Genomic DNA, 16,076 nt, shown 5'->3' with positions numbered 1-16,076 from the left:
TCTACTTCCCCCCGTCACTTCTCTACTTCCCCCCCGTCGCTTCTCTACTTCCCCCCCATCGCTTCTCTACTTCCCCCCCATCGCTTCTCTACTTCCACCCATCGCTTCTCTACTTCCTCACCGTCGCTTCTCTACTTCCTCACCATCGCTTCTCTACTTCCTCAACATAGCTTCTCTACTTCCCCCCGTCGCTTCTCTACTTCCCCCCCGTCGCTTCTCTACTTCCTCACCGTCGCTTCTCTACTTCCTCACCGTCGCTTCTCTACTTCCCCCCGTCGCTTCTCTAATTCCCCCCGTCGCTTCTCTACTTCCCCCCCGTCGCTTCTCTACTTCCCCCTCGTCGCTTCTCTACTTCCTCACCGTCGCGTCTCTACTTCCTCACCGTCGCTTCTTTACTTCCCCCCCGTCGCTTCTCTACTTCCTCCCCGTCGCTTCTCTACTTCCTCCCCGTCGCTTCTCTACTTCCTCCCCGTCGCTTCTCTACTTACTCACCGTCGCTTCTCTACTTCCTCACCACCGCTCCTCTACTTCCTCACCACCGCTTCTCTACTTCCTCACCACCGCTTCTCTACTTCCCCCCGTCGCTTCTCTACTTCCTCACCACCGCTTCTCTACTTCCTCACCACCGCTTCTCTACGTCCTCACCACCGCTTCTCTACTTCCTCACCACCGCTTCTCTACTTCCTCACCACCGCTTCTCTACTTCCTCACCACCGCTTCTCTACTTCCTCACCACCGCTTCTCTACTTCCTCACCACCGCTTCTCTACTTACCCCCCCATCGCTTCTCTACTTCCTCACCATCGCTTCTCTACTTACCCCCCCATCGCTTCTCTACTTCCTCACCATCGCTTCTCTACTTACCCCCCCATCGCTTCTCTACTTCCTCACCATCGCTTCTCTACTTACCCCCCCATCGCTTCTCTACTTCCTCACCATCGCTTCTCTACTTACCCCCCCATCGCTTCTCTACTTCCTCACCATCGCTTCTCTACTTACCCCCCCATCGCTTCTCTACTTCCTCACCACCGCTTCTCTACTTCCCCCCGTCGCTTCTCTACTTCCTCACCACCGCTTCTCTACTTCCCCCCGTCGCTTCTCTACTTCCCCCCCCCGTCGCTTCTCTACTTCCCCCCCGTCGCTTCTCTACTTCCCCCCCGTCGCTTCTCTACTTCCCCCCGTCGCTTCTCTACTTCCCCCCGTCGCTTCTCTACTTCCCCCCCATCGCTTCTATACTTCCCCCCCATCGCTTCTCTACTTCCACCCCGTCGCTTCTCTACTTCCCCCCTGTCGCTTCTCTACTTCCCCCCCGTCGCTTCTCTACTTCCCCCCCATCGCTTCTCTACTTCCCCCCCATCGCTTCTCTACTTCCACCCATCGCTTCTCTACTTCCTCACCGTCGCTTCTCTACTTCCTCACCATCGCTTCTCTACTTCCTCACCATAGCTTCTCTACTTCCCCCCGTCGCTTCTCTACTTCTCCCCCGTCGCTTCTCTACTTCCTCACCGTCGCTTCTCTACTTCCTCACCGTCGCTTCTCTACTTCCCCCCGTCGCTTCTCTACTTCCCCCCCGTCGCTTCTCTACTTCCCCCCCGTCGCTTCTCTACTTCCCCCCCGTCGCTTCTCTACTTCCCCCTCGTCGCTTCTCTACTTCCCCCTCGTCGCTTCTCTACTTCCTCACCGTCGCTTCTCTACTTCCTCACCGTCGCTTCTCTACTTCCTCACCGTCGCTTCTCTACTTCCCCCCCGTCGCTTCTCTACTTCCCCCCCGTCGCTTCTCTACTTCCCCCCCGTCGCTTCTCTACTTCCCCCCCGTCGCTTCTCTACTTCCCCCCCCGTCGCTTCTCTACTTCCCCCCCCGTCGCTTCTCTACTTCCCCCCCGTCGCTTCTCTACTTCCCCCCCCGTCGCTTCTCTACTTCCTCACCGTCGCTTCTCTACTTCCCCCCCGTCGCTTCTCTACTTCCCCCCCGTCGCTTCTCTACTTCCCCCCCGTCGCTTCTCTACTTCCCCCCCGTCGCTTCTCTACTTCCTCACCACCGCTTCTCTACTTCCCCCCGTCGCTTCTCTACTTCCCCCCCCGTCGCTTCTCTACTTCCCCCCCCGTCGCTTCTCTACTTCCCCCCCGTCGCTTCTCTACTTCCCCCCCGTCGCTTCTCTACTTCCCCCCGTCGCTTCTCTACTTCCCCCCGTCGCTTCTCTACTTCCCCCCCATCGCTTCTATACTTCCCCCCCATCGCTTCTCTACTTCCACCCCGTCGCTTCTCTACTTCCCCCCCGTCGCTTCTCTCCTTCCCCACCGTCGCTTCTCTACTTCCTCACCGTCGCTTCTCTACTTCCCCCCCGTCGCTTCTCTACTTCCCCCCCGTCGCTTCTCTACTTCCCCCCCGTCGCTTCTCTACTTCCCCCCCGTCGCTTCTCTACTTCCCCCCCGTCGCTTCTCTACTTCCTCACCGTCGCTTCTCTACTTCCCCCCATCGCTTCTCTACTTCCTCACCATCGCTTCTCTACTTACCCCCCCATCGCTTCTCTACTTCCTCACCATCGCTTCTCTACTTACCCCCCCATCGCTTCTCTACTTCCTCACCATCGCTTCTCTACTTACCCCCCCATCGCTTCTCTACTTCCTCACCACCGCTTCTCTACTTCCCCCCGTCGCTTCTCTACTTCCTCACCACCGCTTCTCTACTTCCCCCCGTCGCTTCTCTACTTCCCCCCCCGTCGCTTCTCTACTTCCCCCCCGTCGCTTCTCTACTTCCCCCCCGTCGCTTCTCTACTTCCCCCCGTCGCTTCTCTACTTCCCCCCGTCGCTTCTCTACTTCCCCCCCATCGCTTCTATACTTCCCCCCCATCGCTTCTCTACTTCCACCCCGTCGCTTCTCTACTTCCCCCCTGTCGCTTCTCTACTTCCCCCCCGTCGCTTCTCTACTTCCCCCCCATCGCTTCTCTACTTCCCCCCCATCGCTTCTCTACTTCCACCCATCGCTTCTCTACTTCCTCACCGTCGCTTCTCTACTTCCTCACCATCGCTTCTCTACTTCCTCACCATAGCTTCTCTACTTCCCCCCGTCGCTTCTCTACTTCTCCCCCGTCGCTTCTCTACTTCCTCACCGTCGCTTCTCTACTTCCTCACCGTCGCTTCTCTACTTCCCCCCGTCGCTTCTCTACTTCCCCCCCGTCGCTTCTCTACTTCCCCCCCGTCGCTTCTCTACTTCCCCCCCGTCGCTTCTCTACTTCCCCCTCGTCGCTTCTCTACTTCCTCACCGTCGCTTCTCTACTTCCTCACCGTCGCTTCTCTACTTCCTCACCGTCGCTTCTCTACTTCCCCCCCGTCGCTTCTCTACTTCCCCCCCGTCGCTTCTCTACTTCCCCCCCGTCGCTTCTCTACTTCCCCCCCGTCGCTTCTCTACTTCCCCCCCCGTCGCTTCTCTACTTCCCCCCCCGTCGCTTCTCTACTTCCCCCCCGTCGCTTCTCTACTTCCCCCCCCGTCGCTTCTCTACTTCCTCACCGTCGCTTCTCTACTTCCCCCCCGTCGCTTCTCTACTTCCCCCCCGTCGCTTCTCTACTTCCCCCCCGTCGCTTCTCTACTTCCCCCCCGTCGCTTCTCTACTTCCTCACCACCGCTTCTCTACTTCCCCCCGTCGCTTCTCTACTTCCCCCCCCGTCGCTTCTCTACTTCCCCCCCCGTCGCTTCTCTACTTCCCCCCCGTCGCTTCTCTACTTCCCCCCCGTCGCTTCTCTACTTCCCCCTGTCGCTTCTCTACTTCCCCCCGTCGCTTCTCTACTTCCCCCCGTCGCTTCTCTACTTCCCCCCCATCGCTTCTATACTTCCCCCCCATCGCTTCTCTACTTCCACCCCGTCGCTTCTCTACTTCCCCCCCGTCGCTTCTCTCCTTCCCCACCGTCGCTTCTCTACTTCCTCACCGTCGCTTCTCTACTTCCCCCCCGTCGCTTCTCTACTTCCCCCCCGTCGCTTCTCTACTTCCCCCCCGTCGCTTCTCTACTTCCCCCCCGTCGCTTCTCTACTTCCCCCCCGTCGCTTCTCTACTTCCTCACCGTCGCTTCTCTACTTCCCCCCGTCGCTTCTCTACTTCCCCCCGTCGCTTCTCTACTTCCCCCCCGTCGCTTCTCTACTTCCCCCTCGTCGCTTCTCTACTTCCTCACCGTCGCTTCTCTACTTCCTCACCGTCGCTTCTCTACTTCCTCACCGTCGCTTCTCTACTTCCTCACCGTCGCTTCTCTACTTCCCCCCGTCGCTTCTCTACTTCCCCCCCGTCGCTTCTCTACTTCCCCCCCGTCGCTTCTCTACTTCCTCACCGTCGCTTCTCTACTTCCCCCCCGTCGCTTCTTTACTTCCCCCCGTCGCTTCTTTACTTCCCCCCGTCGCTTCTCTACTTCCCCCCCGTCGCTTCTCTACTTCCTCCCCGTCGCTTCTCTACTTACTCACCGTCGCTTCTCTACTTCCTCACCACCGCTCCTCTACTTCCTCACCACCGCTTCTCTTCTTCCTCACCACCGCTTCTCTACTTCCCCCCCCATCGCTTCTCTACTTCCTCCCCATCGCTTCTCTTTTTTGGCCCCTTTTTCCTATCTCCTATCTTTCTGGTTTCTTCGTGGTCTGGTCGTGTCCCAGTATGATTGAGACGTATGCCTGTGTGATGATTAGCCCGCCCTCTGGCTTTGCCCCCGTGTTGACTGGCTCGTCCTCTGGCTTTGCCCCCGTGTTGGCTGGCTCGTCCACCTCGGTCCAGCTGATGTACCAGGGCTCTGACCCCTGTCTGCCTTCCCCTCAGACTCAGACTGGGCCACACTGCCCCACTCCCACTGCACTCTGGACTTCTGTAAGATGGCAGGCAGGGCCTCCAACTGTCTGTCTGGCCTCTCACCTCCTATGTGTAGACCTGTCTCACTGTCTCAGGCCCTCTCTAACCCACGACAAGGCTCCCACATGCATCCCTTTCATGGACTCCATCTCTAACCGTTGTGATGTCATCTCTCCCTCTCTCTAACCTCTTGTAGGAGACAGCCCCACCCTTTATTATACACACTCCTCTGTTCCCCAATTTTTCCTTCATCATCTGCTTGGACCTGTGATCCCTGGTCTGGCCCTGGTCTGGCCCTTGTCCTGGTCTAGCACTGGCAGCTCTACTACCTACCTCTGGCTTGACTATCCAAACCTGTATTAGTCACTCCATGTTTCACCAAACAATATTCTATCTGGATATTAGGACTCCAACTCACTTCAACAATATCACACTATAGTGAACTACTAGAATAACTCTAAATTAACATTATTGACACAGATCAGATGTCATTTTAGAATTTAGTACTTGAAGGTAAGGTTCTGTTGATATGATAATGGCCCAGCTGGTGATTCTATGTATAGAACTGGTATGTACAGCCAGGTGTTTGTCTTTCTTCTCCGTCTGATCTCTTCCCTCCGTCCTCCCTGCAGTGTGGCTGTGTCTCCTGGCCAGCGGAACCCCGTGGCATCCACCCACAGCATCACCAGCGCCACCACGCCAGACAGACTACGTTTCCCTCGAGGCACGGCGAGCCGCAGCACCTTCCACAGTGGTCAGCTGAAGGAGCGCCGCACGGCCACCTACAACGGGCCCCCAGCCTCACCCACCCTGTCCCAAGACACAGCGCCCCTTTCCCAGACCCGCAGCCGCGGCTCCAGTAACCTCTTCTCCAAACTCACCTCCAAACTCACACGCAGGTAGGTGTCAGGGACTACAGCTCCATGCCACTCAATTCAACTATGAGTCCAAGCCCCTAAAATATACTATGACTATATCTAGTTATATGGTTTGTTTTTAATATTTCTGAGTGGTCTTTGAAAGGTGTGCTTTTTAGTATCATGAGTCACATTGAGTGGAACATCCACAGTCCTACTAACAATAGATTGTTCCAGAAGCACTGATAACGTAGCCTGAGTGCCAGTCTGAGAAAGACATCAAATTAAACATGCCTCAAGTGTAAACCAGCAGGGAAAACCCACTTGAATTTTTGTCCAGACTGAGTAGATTGAACACATCTCAGACAGGCAGCCAGGCTACTGTCAACAATTCGGGGTTGTCCCGAGACTAACCTGACATGAGGAATAGAAATCAACATCTGTTATTTGAACCTTCTCCTCCTCGCCATTGATTCCAACCACCCTGTTTCTGTTCACTCATTTCAAGTTTCAACCAATCATCTTCTTTCAGTTTCTTGCCTCATTTCACTGTTTCTGTGTGTTTGCTGATTCTGTTGTAGAAACATTTCATTTGGGTTTACGAAAAGGTAGGACCCCCTATTACCTTCAGTGTGTGCAATTAATCAACTAAAACCAGTACTAGGACAAGCTGGAGCTGACATACTGCTTAGAACCTCTGTTTTGTGACAGTGATTGGCCTTAGGCTTCTGGAGTTAACGATGGGTTAGATTGTAAGGGCAGTGTTGCCCTCTCGATCGGTCAGTTAAAAAATCCATCAACAGCCAACAGAAAGCTTGACACTAATCAATTTCCAATGCATGTGGTGGGGACGGTCCTGTTGATTCGGATTTGATTTTCACAAAGTAATGATTGTTCTGTATTGAACTGTTGTTCCAGGTAAGTTTGTGTTTTTTATGTAGACAGATCTGTGCTTGAAAGGTAGACAAATTCTATTTGTCTATTCTAACTTGTCTTTATCCATGTCCATAATTGGATTTTGCTGTATCTTATTAGTTGTGACCAATGCTCCCGATAATAACTTTGCTGGCTGGTAGGAATGTGATCGACTTTGTGATGTGGCGATGCAGGATATAGAGTGTAAAGATACGAATTATTGTTTATAAGGCTTTGGGAACTTCAATTTGTAATATTGGTTTGTGGAGTCGTGTTCTCTTGTTGGGAACCGAGAGGGTTGTGAAATACTTTTTGTGAACCAGGCGTTCTGATGAGCAAGATCAGAGGGATTTATGTCTTGATACATCAATTTGTAAACATTTACAAGCAGATGTTCTGGCAGTTCAGGATATGTTGTTTACAAAGCTGGGACAAAAGGCAAAGCTCTCCCACCATACCACCTCTTCAGACATAACCTTCTGTTCTTCAGTCTGATTAAGTGACACACTGACATCTAGTGGCTACCAGGAGTTCTACATCTTGGGAAGTTGTCACCTTTTGCAACCCTTCCATATTTCTTCATTCGCCAGGTCCTTGTCACTCATTTCATTTCTCTGTTGATTCTTATTTCTGCACAGAGTAACATCTTGGAAACGATTGGTTTAAGTATAGGGAAGGAAGTCTCTTGTCTCAGTAGTAGGCAATGCGCTTTGGTCTCTGTTCCCTCCCTTCACTCTTCTCCTCACTATTGTATTGCTGTGTGCCAATGTTTCCCTGACCTTTCTGTGCCCTTTAACCTTGGACCTTTTCACTGCTCTTCCTCCCTTCAGGGTCAGTATTGACCCGACCAAACGGCAGACGGCCAAATCAGGGCCTGCCGTCCCTTCTGCCCAGGGAGCAAAGACTCTTAGTAAGTCTTCTGTTCACCCACCTCTCCCCCTCTTTTCTCCCCCTTTTTCTTCTTCCTTGTCATCCTGGCATCATCGGCCTGTGATCATGTCGTACATCAAGTTTCTTTCTCTTTTCATGTATCCGTAAAAAAATACAAGCTTTTTTCAGAATCCATTTTTTCTTCCAGATTCAGCAGCGGAAGATATAGAGAATTGTAGGAAGTCGCAGATGGAGACCTAGAGTAAGGGATCATTTCAACCCTTATGTCCCCACAAGAGTTAGTGTGTCAGAGTTCTGTGTGGAAAGAAGGAATTTGTATACACACCCCAACATAGTCACATTCCCTTCTCTCCAGTATGTGTATGTGACAGACACTCCCAACCCCCCTCTCCCTGTCCCAGATAAAGTCTCAGACCTTTTTGTGTCCCTCATCCCCCTGGCTTGAGGCTGCTATCTTGCCCACTAACTAATACCCATCCAGGAATCTAACTTCCTCTACCCTCCTGTAGAATCATTTCAAGGCTAGTCTGCATGTGTGGAGCCCAAAACTCATTAGGGTCTGTGGACCTGGTATGCAGTCCCTGTCTACAATGGCCCTATGACTGGTTGCCTGGTTGTCTTTTTAACCAACCCCCCTCTTCTTTGGGGTGGCAGGTAGCCTAGTTGGGCCAGTAACCGAAAGGTTGGTAGATCGAATCCCCGAGCTGACAAGGTAAAAATCTGTCGTTCTGCCCCTGAACAAGGCAGTTAACCCACTGTTCCTAGGCCATCATTGTACATAAGAATGTATTCTTAACTGACTAGTTAAACAAATATTAAATTTAAAAAAATACAAATATGAATTCTTTAAACATATCCAGTGTCACGCCGAGAGAAGAAACATAGGACTGTTCTGCTGTCTGTCAACCTCTAGAGTAGACCGCATGAGTCCTCCCACAATAGCCCCAGTCTGCATGCACTGACCCAAATGCTGCGTTCGTAACAAAGTGGAATTTACCAGTTGTGAAGTCGTAAACAGTTGGATCATTCACATGATTTTAACTAATTGAGAAACACTGATTGGCTAATGGCCATCAAGCTGTGTAAATCATAAACAAATTATAGTGTTAAAAAAACATAGCTTTTTATAAATAATGTTTTGTTGCATTTAACTGCTGTTATCGAGGTCATTTATTTAGAAGGTGATGTCAGAATGAGAGAAGTGACCTCAGGATGATAGACGGGTTTCCCACTAGTAATTTCCAGTTTGAGGTCTGTTGAAGTGGATTTTTTCCAGTCGTATGTGGTAAATTCCCACTTCCCACTTGGCTACGAACACAGCATAATTGTGTGTGCAAACGTGTGGGTGTGTGGAATGTAGTTCCACTGTATGATTTTGTTTTTGTCATGTTGGGGTGAATCTCTTCGTCACCAAGCTGTCATACCATCATTCAACACATTTCCATTCCTGTATCCCCTTGCTCTGTCATCTGTTTAAGCACTTTTTTTGTTCCTTTGCTCTCGTTTTTATTTTGTGTTAAAGAAGCAAGAAAGTTTGAACACCAACGAGACTGATCAGTTGCACAGGTTTCATGTCAATACTTCCATAAGGAGGTTATAGTAACCTTGGTGGCTTTCTTGTTTTTATAAGTCCGTATAATATACATGCTGTATCTTTCAATATATATTCACAGTATATATCAGTGTTATCTGTTGTTCTTGAAATGACAAATACTCTCTTTGGAAGTTCACATTTAGTGTTTTTTCACTTTTCTTCTAATCTTGCTCTGCTCCCTCAACTGTCACAGAGTCTCAACCGAGTTTGAAAGAAACGGGAGATTTGAGAGCTCAAGGTGAGGTTTAGGTTGTTGCTTTCTCAGCCTGATATTCCTGTGACTTTAGGCTTGATATCACTTCACTCCCAGGCCCAGCTCTGTTCACTCTGTCAATTCATAGGGTTTACCCATGCCTCACCTTTTCTGTGGTCTCTGGGTGTGGTTATTTCAGATCATTGTTGTGCCCTGCTGTGGTTGTGCTACTCCTAATGTGCATGGTGCTTCATGACCATCTGTTTATTGCATGCTCTGCTAATTGACCCTTTGATCAACACCTTGCATATTCATGGAAGACCCTTTAAAGCAGATTGAAGTAAATACTCTGTTATACAGATAGGAAACTGCACAGCTTTAGTGAATTCAACTTTTTCCTATCTTCTTCCTACCAGTTGCCATGTACCTGGGGATCAGAAAGGGGAAAGTAAAGACAGTGAACCCCGCTCCCTCAGATTCACTTGGAGTATGAGGACCACCAGCTCCATGGAGCCTTGTGACATCATGCGGGAGATACGCAAGGTGCTCGAGGCCAACAATTGTGACTACGAACAGCAAGAGTGTTTCCTGCTGCTCTGTGTCCATGGCGATGCTGAGAACCTGGTCCAATGGGTGATGGAGGTGTGCAAGCTGCCCCGCCTCTCCCTCAATGGCGTGAGATTCAAGAGGATATCAGGCTCATCAATCGCTTTTAAAAACATTGCTTCCAAAGTCGCCAATGAGTTAAAGCTATGAACAAAAAGGGTAAAACTATATCTAGAAAGTATAAGCTGTACAATCTTTTTTTTTTTTTACAAAATACTGAGTATGTATTGAATGAGTGTGGCAATAATCACTGAATTACTAATAACTACAGTATATAATCTGGTCATCAGGAGTTGTATATGGTTTGTCATACTGAGAAAATTGACCAAAATAGCATTTGTCTTTGATATTATTTGTCATCTCATGAAAGTTAACCTTTTCAGAGTCAGTCATGAATCTGACTTTCAAGACAGCCACACATTGTTATATATTCTTTGAAGTTAAAGAAATTGTGTATAAGAGATGGAGTTCATGTAAATGCTTACATGGTAGGATCACCAGTGTCTCAATAAAATTCTGTAAGCTTGACTCGTGGCATATTTAAGTTCTAATCTGAGGATGTGCAACTTCATCAAAGATGGGAAAGAAAGAAACATGGATTGAAACAGTTTTTTTAATTTTCAGATCCACTATCACAATGATAGAGGACCTTGTGAGAGAGTAAGTGCATTCCGGGATAGTGTCACACATTCATTCAGATGGCAAAGGGAAGCAATCACAAGAGTTTTCACTTCTGGGCGGGCATGATGTTGTCGATAGACTGGCCTTTCTCCAGCTTCTTCTCCATCTCAACCAGCAGCTTAACTCCATCCACAACCATCTGCACCAGCTCCACCTCGGAGAAGCCCAGGCGATCAGCATTGGAGATGTCGAAGGTGCCACCCACGGCTGCGGTGTCCACTCCACCTGAAATAGAGACATCAGAAGAGGGACTGAAGAAAGATTCACCCATTTTGAACATTGCATTGTTTTGGTGCATCTGAGCAATGCTCTATCGATTCCTGGGGTCATTTCATGTTTCCATGTGTATCGGAGCCATCACTGTGCAAGCAGGCAGAAATACAGCCGGTATGATGAGTTTTGCATCATATGAGGACATACAATTCCAAATGGGTGAATATTTCCTCCTTTAACATAGCTACAATAGTCATTTTAGAGGAATGCTAGAACTATTGCTAGTGTTGGTCATTTTACAGTCTTATTGTGCTTGTAAGTTACCCTGAGCAACAGAACAGCAAACAAACACAATTAGGTATCTGGTTCAGTAATGAAACATTTTCTGTACCTGTTCCACGTTTCTGAAGCCTTAGCCTCTTGAGTACCTCCTCGAATTTGGCGTGCTTGCTCATGTTGGGGATCTTGACGTGGACTCCAGCACGCAGCCCTGTTCCCAGGTTGGATGGGCAGGTGAGCACGTAGCCTAAGTGCTCGTTCCACATGAATGAAGTGCCCTTATCTTTGAACAGGGTTTCAATCTGAGGAAGAGATTTGGGGGTCAAATTAAGAAGAAAAAGAAGACAAACATTGATTGATCGTTGCCAGCATGTTTTCACACATGAATATGGCAAATTAGGATTCATATTTCATTATCAAAGCCTTATGAATGTATTCCTCAGATATTCCCTCTCACCTTTGTGAGGCCAGTACAGAAACGGTTGAACACCTCCTTCATGTTGCCACCCTTCTGCATGGAGATGACACGCAGGTGGTCCTCCTCGTTGACCCAAACCAGGAAGGTCTTGGTATCATTGTGCCTTGAAGATTAGAATAAATAAATGTTCTATGGTCCTCTGACAAGGTCATGGACAGTGGCTTATGAAGCCACCGCCAGCATATAAACTATTATGAACTTTTTCCCTTCGACTTAGCAAAGATTTAGGAACACCTAGTTTGAGGGCAACTACATTTCCTATCCCTTTTGGCAGTCATTTACTTGAATAGGTTGGAGAGGGTAGAAAGTAAGAATGACTTCAGTGAGTAAGAACAAAACCAAATTGTAATGCCTTTGAGGACATCAAGTTTGGGAATGGGAAATCACTTACCAGATCCCCCTGCCATCGGGCCAGTCCCGGGCCATGCCAGAGGCCAGCAGCAGAGGAGACACTGGCTTATCAAACAGGAAGTGGTCATCAATCAGCTGCTGCTGCTCGGCATCTGTCATGTTTTTCAGGGCGTAGTACTTCCCCTTCAGGTCACCGGACAGGGAGTCCAGAGCTGCAGAGGAACAGATGTCAGATACATTGTCTGAGGTTACTGGATGAGACTCCATTACATGGATTTCGCGAATTTGATGATCACGTTACAACCACGTTACAACCATACAACTAGCGATGGGGCCCAATCCGGACCACGGGTGGTTTGAATAAAACCACCTGCGGGTGGGGAAAACTAACCAAATAGAAATGACAGTGGTCTGAGACTGTGTCCAGCTCGCTAATATTCACCAAAATTGAAGCTAAACATTCATTCAGGGAGCATCAAATTCCAAAAACGATAGAGGACCAACTTTTCCAAATGTTGACGGCTGGGAAATATAACCAAATGCAGCTCCCGGGCAAAATGACGGACACCCCTGGTCTAAAGCAATCCTTTCCGGTCAGTGGCAGATGTAGAAATACATTCACATAGTTCACCACTAGAGGGGACTCTTTACGCAGTAATGTTGCATCAGGGACCAGGCATCGTTCTAGAATGGCATCCACTCAGAGACCCAGCCCCCTTTGGGTGGGTTTAGGTGAGTACCTTCAACAGACATTTTCTCAACGCCCCTTCGCTCTCCACGGCTGCAGTGTGGGGGCAGACAGAACCCCCGGATGCTCCTTCCTGTTCGGACACGGGAGCTAAGGACGTAGTTGGGGTCCAGGTCATCTCCACCCTGTGAAAACAGACACCAAAGTTGAGTTCTGAATTCTCTGTGACTTACCAATACTGGTCAACTTCCCTGCAGTGTACACTGTTGAACATGAGTCTCAAACCACTGTCAACCAGGGACCTATTTAAAGGGCAGTACCTTCAGGTTGTTTGGGTTGAGGTCGGTCTTGTGCTTGTCTGTAGGCTTGTATCCTCCATGTCTGTCCTCAATGATGGGATCCAGCAGCTCCTTGAAGACCTCGTATGTCTCCTCATCTCCAGCCACACATCCCACAGTCATGATGAAGGGATGGCCTGGAATGGGGGGAGAAAAATTAATCCGGGATGGATTCAATTAGGAAACAAATTGTAGAGCATGACAGATTAAACAGTGACAACCTCACTCAATAGTTTGCATTTCATCAAGCTCTATACAGGCGGAGTCGACAGACTCCGGATGGGTTAGTTTTACCAGGAATATCAACCCCCGTCTGAATGACACCATTTATGGTGAAGCCGTTGGCGGTGGCACGGTCTCTGAGTTTGGTGAACATGTTCTGGGTTAAGACCTTGGCCATATGGTTGTTGTGCTGGCCTAGGTCAGGGAACTCCTCAGGCGACAGACAGCCTCTTGATGGTCTGTTTGACCATTTTATCATTGCTGAACAATAACAAAACACATTCTACAGGGTAAGGGGAAGCCACCTGCTATGCTTAAAAAGTAATATGGACACTACTCATTTCCCTTCAAAAATGGTTAGGCTATACTATTTCAGTTCATATGGAGTCACCAGATCATCACTAATTGCAGTGACAACCTATGATGATTTCCATATTGCTAAGTTATTAGTATGGTATGCTTGACCAATAAGCATTATTCCTAAGTGATGCTTGACCCCTGCTGGATAACAGCAGAAATGAAAAGGTTATCTGAAACAAATCAATGCCACATTGTGCTTTGAGAGTTTGGTACTGATGCAGGCCAATGGAATACCTGCAACATTCCACTTGAAGACATACTTTCATAGGCTTATATTACCCATCGGCAAGGTTACCGTGCAGAACAAAATGGCATGCCCTCACTAAACACACATTTAAGAGGCAGAACAGATGGCTTAATGGTTGAAAGCTGCTTGGGTCTTTACCTGGGTTATCAATGCCGGTTTGAATGACATCATCCAATGTAAAACCACTGGGCGTTTGTTTGCTCCTCAGACGCTCGTAGATGGCAGGAGTCAAGATCTTGGCCATATGATTATTGTGCTGGCTGAGATCTGGGTACTCCTCACTGGAAGCGTACTTCATCTTTAGCGCGTTGTGGGTGTTTCCGAACGGCATGGCTGATCCCTGGACGCAACACGGAGTGGCGTAAAAACTGGTGAATGTGATCTTGAAAATACTACAAATAGGCATACGACATAACTCAGTCAAATACTTGGTTTTTATCAGGTGCGTGCGAGTGCAAGGCTGAATATGCGCAATGCAAAGTAGCGACCGCACCAATGATGTCCGACCGCACTGAACGACAATCAGACGAGTATAGGCAGATGTCGACAGGCAGTTGATAAAGGAAAAATGATGCTTTGTCCTCTGGAGAGGTGGAGTGATGGAACTCCAGTCAAATGCCAAAGATTGCGCAGTATCGTCATTCCAATCCGAATAACTATTTTATAGAGCTCTAGACTGGAGTGGTAAATGCGTGTGATCATGTTGGAAATCATAACCAAATCACTCAGCCCCTGAAAGAAGAAAATGTAGGGTAGGCTATGCGAGATTGTAACAGACCAAAGCAAGATATTCAAAATAACGGGGTCTCGCGCTCGAACACGGCTACGGGCGTTATACAATTGTTTTCATTGTCTATTGTTATCAAAATGTTCACGGAATATGAAAAATATATATGGATGGCCACAAATAGCCAATACAATTTCGCCTCTGTTAAAAACCAAGTATTTGCTTAGTCACAATGAGCTGATTTGGGGTTAAAACGACTTATGCCATTCTGATCAATGAATGTCATCCTGAACGAGTAGAAATAGTGGTCCTACCTGCTGCCGAGGCTGGTCACTACTAGGGGGCAAGACACAACGAGACCTATTTTTCCGACCGTGGCGAGCAATCACTGACGTTATTTGGCTCTCCCGTGAAAAATGTGCTTGGAGATGGTTCTTTATAGTAGGCGAACTCTGCTCCCATTGGTCAGTATTTGTAGTCCATCTATTTGTCGATTATTAGGCTATACGAGATTGCAGTTCATATGTTCCTTTGGTCTTTCTTTACTAATGATGTAGCCTAAATCTACCCTGGATTGCTGCTGGTGCTATGTATTGGCCATTGAGAGGTTTTGAAGCCAGCGGTCGGCCATATTGGCACTTCAGAATGGTCAGAATGGCCTCCATAGGAATGAATGGAATTCTACAGTATTTCAATTAAATGGACAAAATTACACGTATTTAAGTATTTATTATTGTTATAGTGGGGACAGTAACATTAGTAATCTAAAAACGAAATACTTTAAGGAAAATATTTGTATTTGTTATTTTTAAGTTTAGCTCACATAATATAATTTTTAAGTATGCCTTAAGGTGTCTGTAATATATTACATGTGGCAAAAACAAATATGTTTTACAACGGTGTAGAGGAGGAGTGCGGAGATAGTGGTGCGGTGGCTTCAACATAGCGCCCCTTATAAGTAATCTAGTGTGTATATAAATCATTGGTAATTACACATTTTCTCTTATTGTATAGCCTGGCTACGGATATCATATAACAACAGTTGAATTTAAATGTGGGATTTTTTCCACAATGTTAAATTATATGAACTTTGGCCTAACTAGAGCCATATATATTTTTAAATTTGTAACATTTTATTTCACCTTTATTTAACCAGGTAGGCTAGTTGAGAACAAGTTCTCATTTGCAACTGCGACCTGGCCAAGATAAAGCATAGCAATTCGACACATACAACAACACACATGGAATAAACAAAACATACAGTCAATAATACAGTAGAAAAAAAAAAGTATATATACAGTGAGTGCAAATGAGGTAAGATAAGGGAGTTAAGGCAATAAATTGGCCATGGTGGCGAAGTAATTACAATATAGCAATTAAACACTGGAATGGTAGATGTGCAGAAGATGAATGTGCAAGTAGAGATACTGGGGTGCAAAGAAGCAAGATAAATCAATAAATACAGTATGGGGATGAGGTAGATAGATGGGCTGTTTACAGATGGGCTATGTACAGGTGCAGTAATCTGTGAGCTGCTCTGACAGCTGGTGCTTAAAGCTAGTGAGGGAGATATGAGTCTCCAGCTTCAGTGATTTTTGCAGATCGTTCGTGTCA

The 16,076-nt window shown here is 47.9% G+C and overlaps 2 protein-coding genes across 8 annotated transcripts in view; one reads left to right on the top strand and one right to left on the bottom strand.

Moving 5' to 3' along the window:
- Positions 1 to 10,406, top strand: part of LOC139383933 (MAP/microtubule affinity-regulating kinase 3-like) — a 41,083-nt gene extending 30,677 nt beyond the window's left edge. For 2 of the 6 annotated variants that reach the window (XM_071128549.1, XM_071128548.1), the window contains exons 15-18: positions 5,455 to 5,721; positions 6,261 to 6,287; positions 9,273 to 9,317; positions 9,689 to 10,406. In XM_071128549.1, coding sequence (XP_070984650.1) covers positions 5,455 to 5,721; positions 6,261 to 6,287; positions 9,273 to 9,317; positions 9,689 to 10,028 — 679 coding nt within the window. In that variant the 3' untranslated portion in view covers positions 10,029 to 10,406. Of the gene's footprint in view, positions 1 to 5,454; positions 5,722 to 6,260; positions 6,288 to 7,424; positions 7,505 to 7,672; positions 7,727 to 9,272; positions 9,318 to 9,688 lie in introns of all 6 variants that reach the window. The other 4 variants (XM_071128553.1, XM_071128552.1, XM_071128550.1 and 1 more) reach the window with 4 other exon arrangements.
- Positions 10,407 to 10,473: 67 nt separating this feature from the next.
- Positions 10,474 to 15,109, bottom strand: LOC139383278 (creatine kinase, testis isozyme-like). 2 transcript variants are annotated; one of them, XM_071127724.1, is made up of 8 exons: positions 14,777 to 15,109; positions 13,874 to 14,075; positions 12,889 to 13,043; positions 12,621 to 12,753; positions 11,921 to 12,092; positions 11,509 to 11,632; positions 11,164 to 11,353; positions 10,474 to 10,784 (listed from the first exon to the last, which is right to left on the bottom strand). In XM_071127724.1, exons 2-8 carry the CDS (start codon positions 14,064 to 14,066, stop codon positions 10,606 to 10,608), a joined length of 1,146 nt encoding a protein of 381 aa, XP_070983825.1. In that variant the 5' UTR covers positions 14,067 to 14,075; positions 14,777 to 15,109; the 3' UTR covers positions 10,474 to 10,605. The 2 variants fall into 2 exon arrangements, with proteins under 2 accessions (XP_070983825.1, XP_070983826.1); XM_071127725.1 differs by having other exon boundaries at positions 14,856 to 14,924.
- Between the last annotated feature and the right edge of the window lie 967 nt (positions 15,110 to 16,076).

This window comes from Oncorhynchus clarkii, chromosome 25 (assembly GCF_045791955.1).
Source record: "Oncorhynchus clarkii lewisi isolate Uvic-CL-2024 chromosome 25, UVic_Ocla_1.0, whole genome shotgun sequence".
Taxonomy (NCBI): Eukaryota; Metazoa; Chordata; class Actinopteri; order Salmoniformes; family Salmonidae; genus Oncorhynchus; species Oncorhynchus clarkii.
Note: the sequence above shows the minus strand (reverse complement) of the source record. Positions and strands in the feature narration are given on the sequence as shown.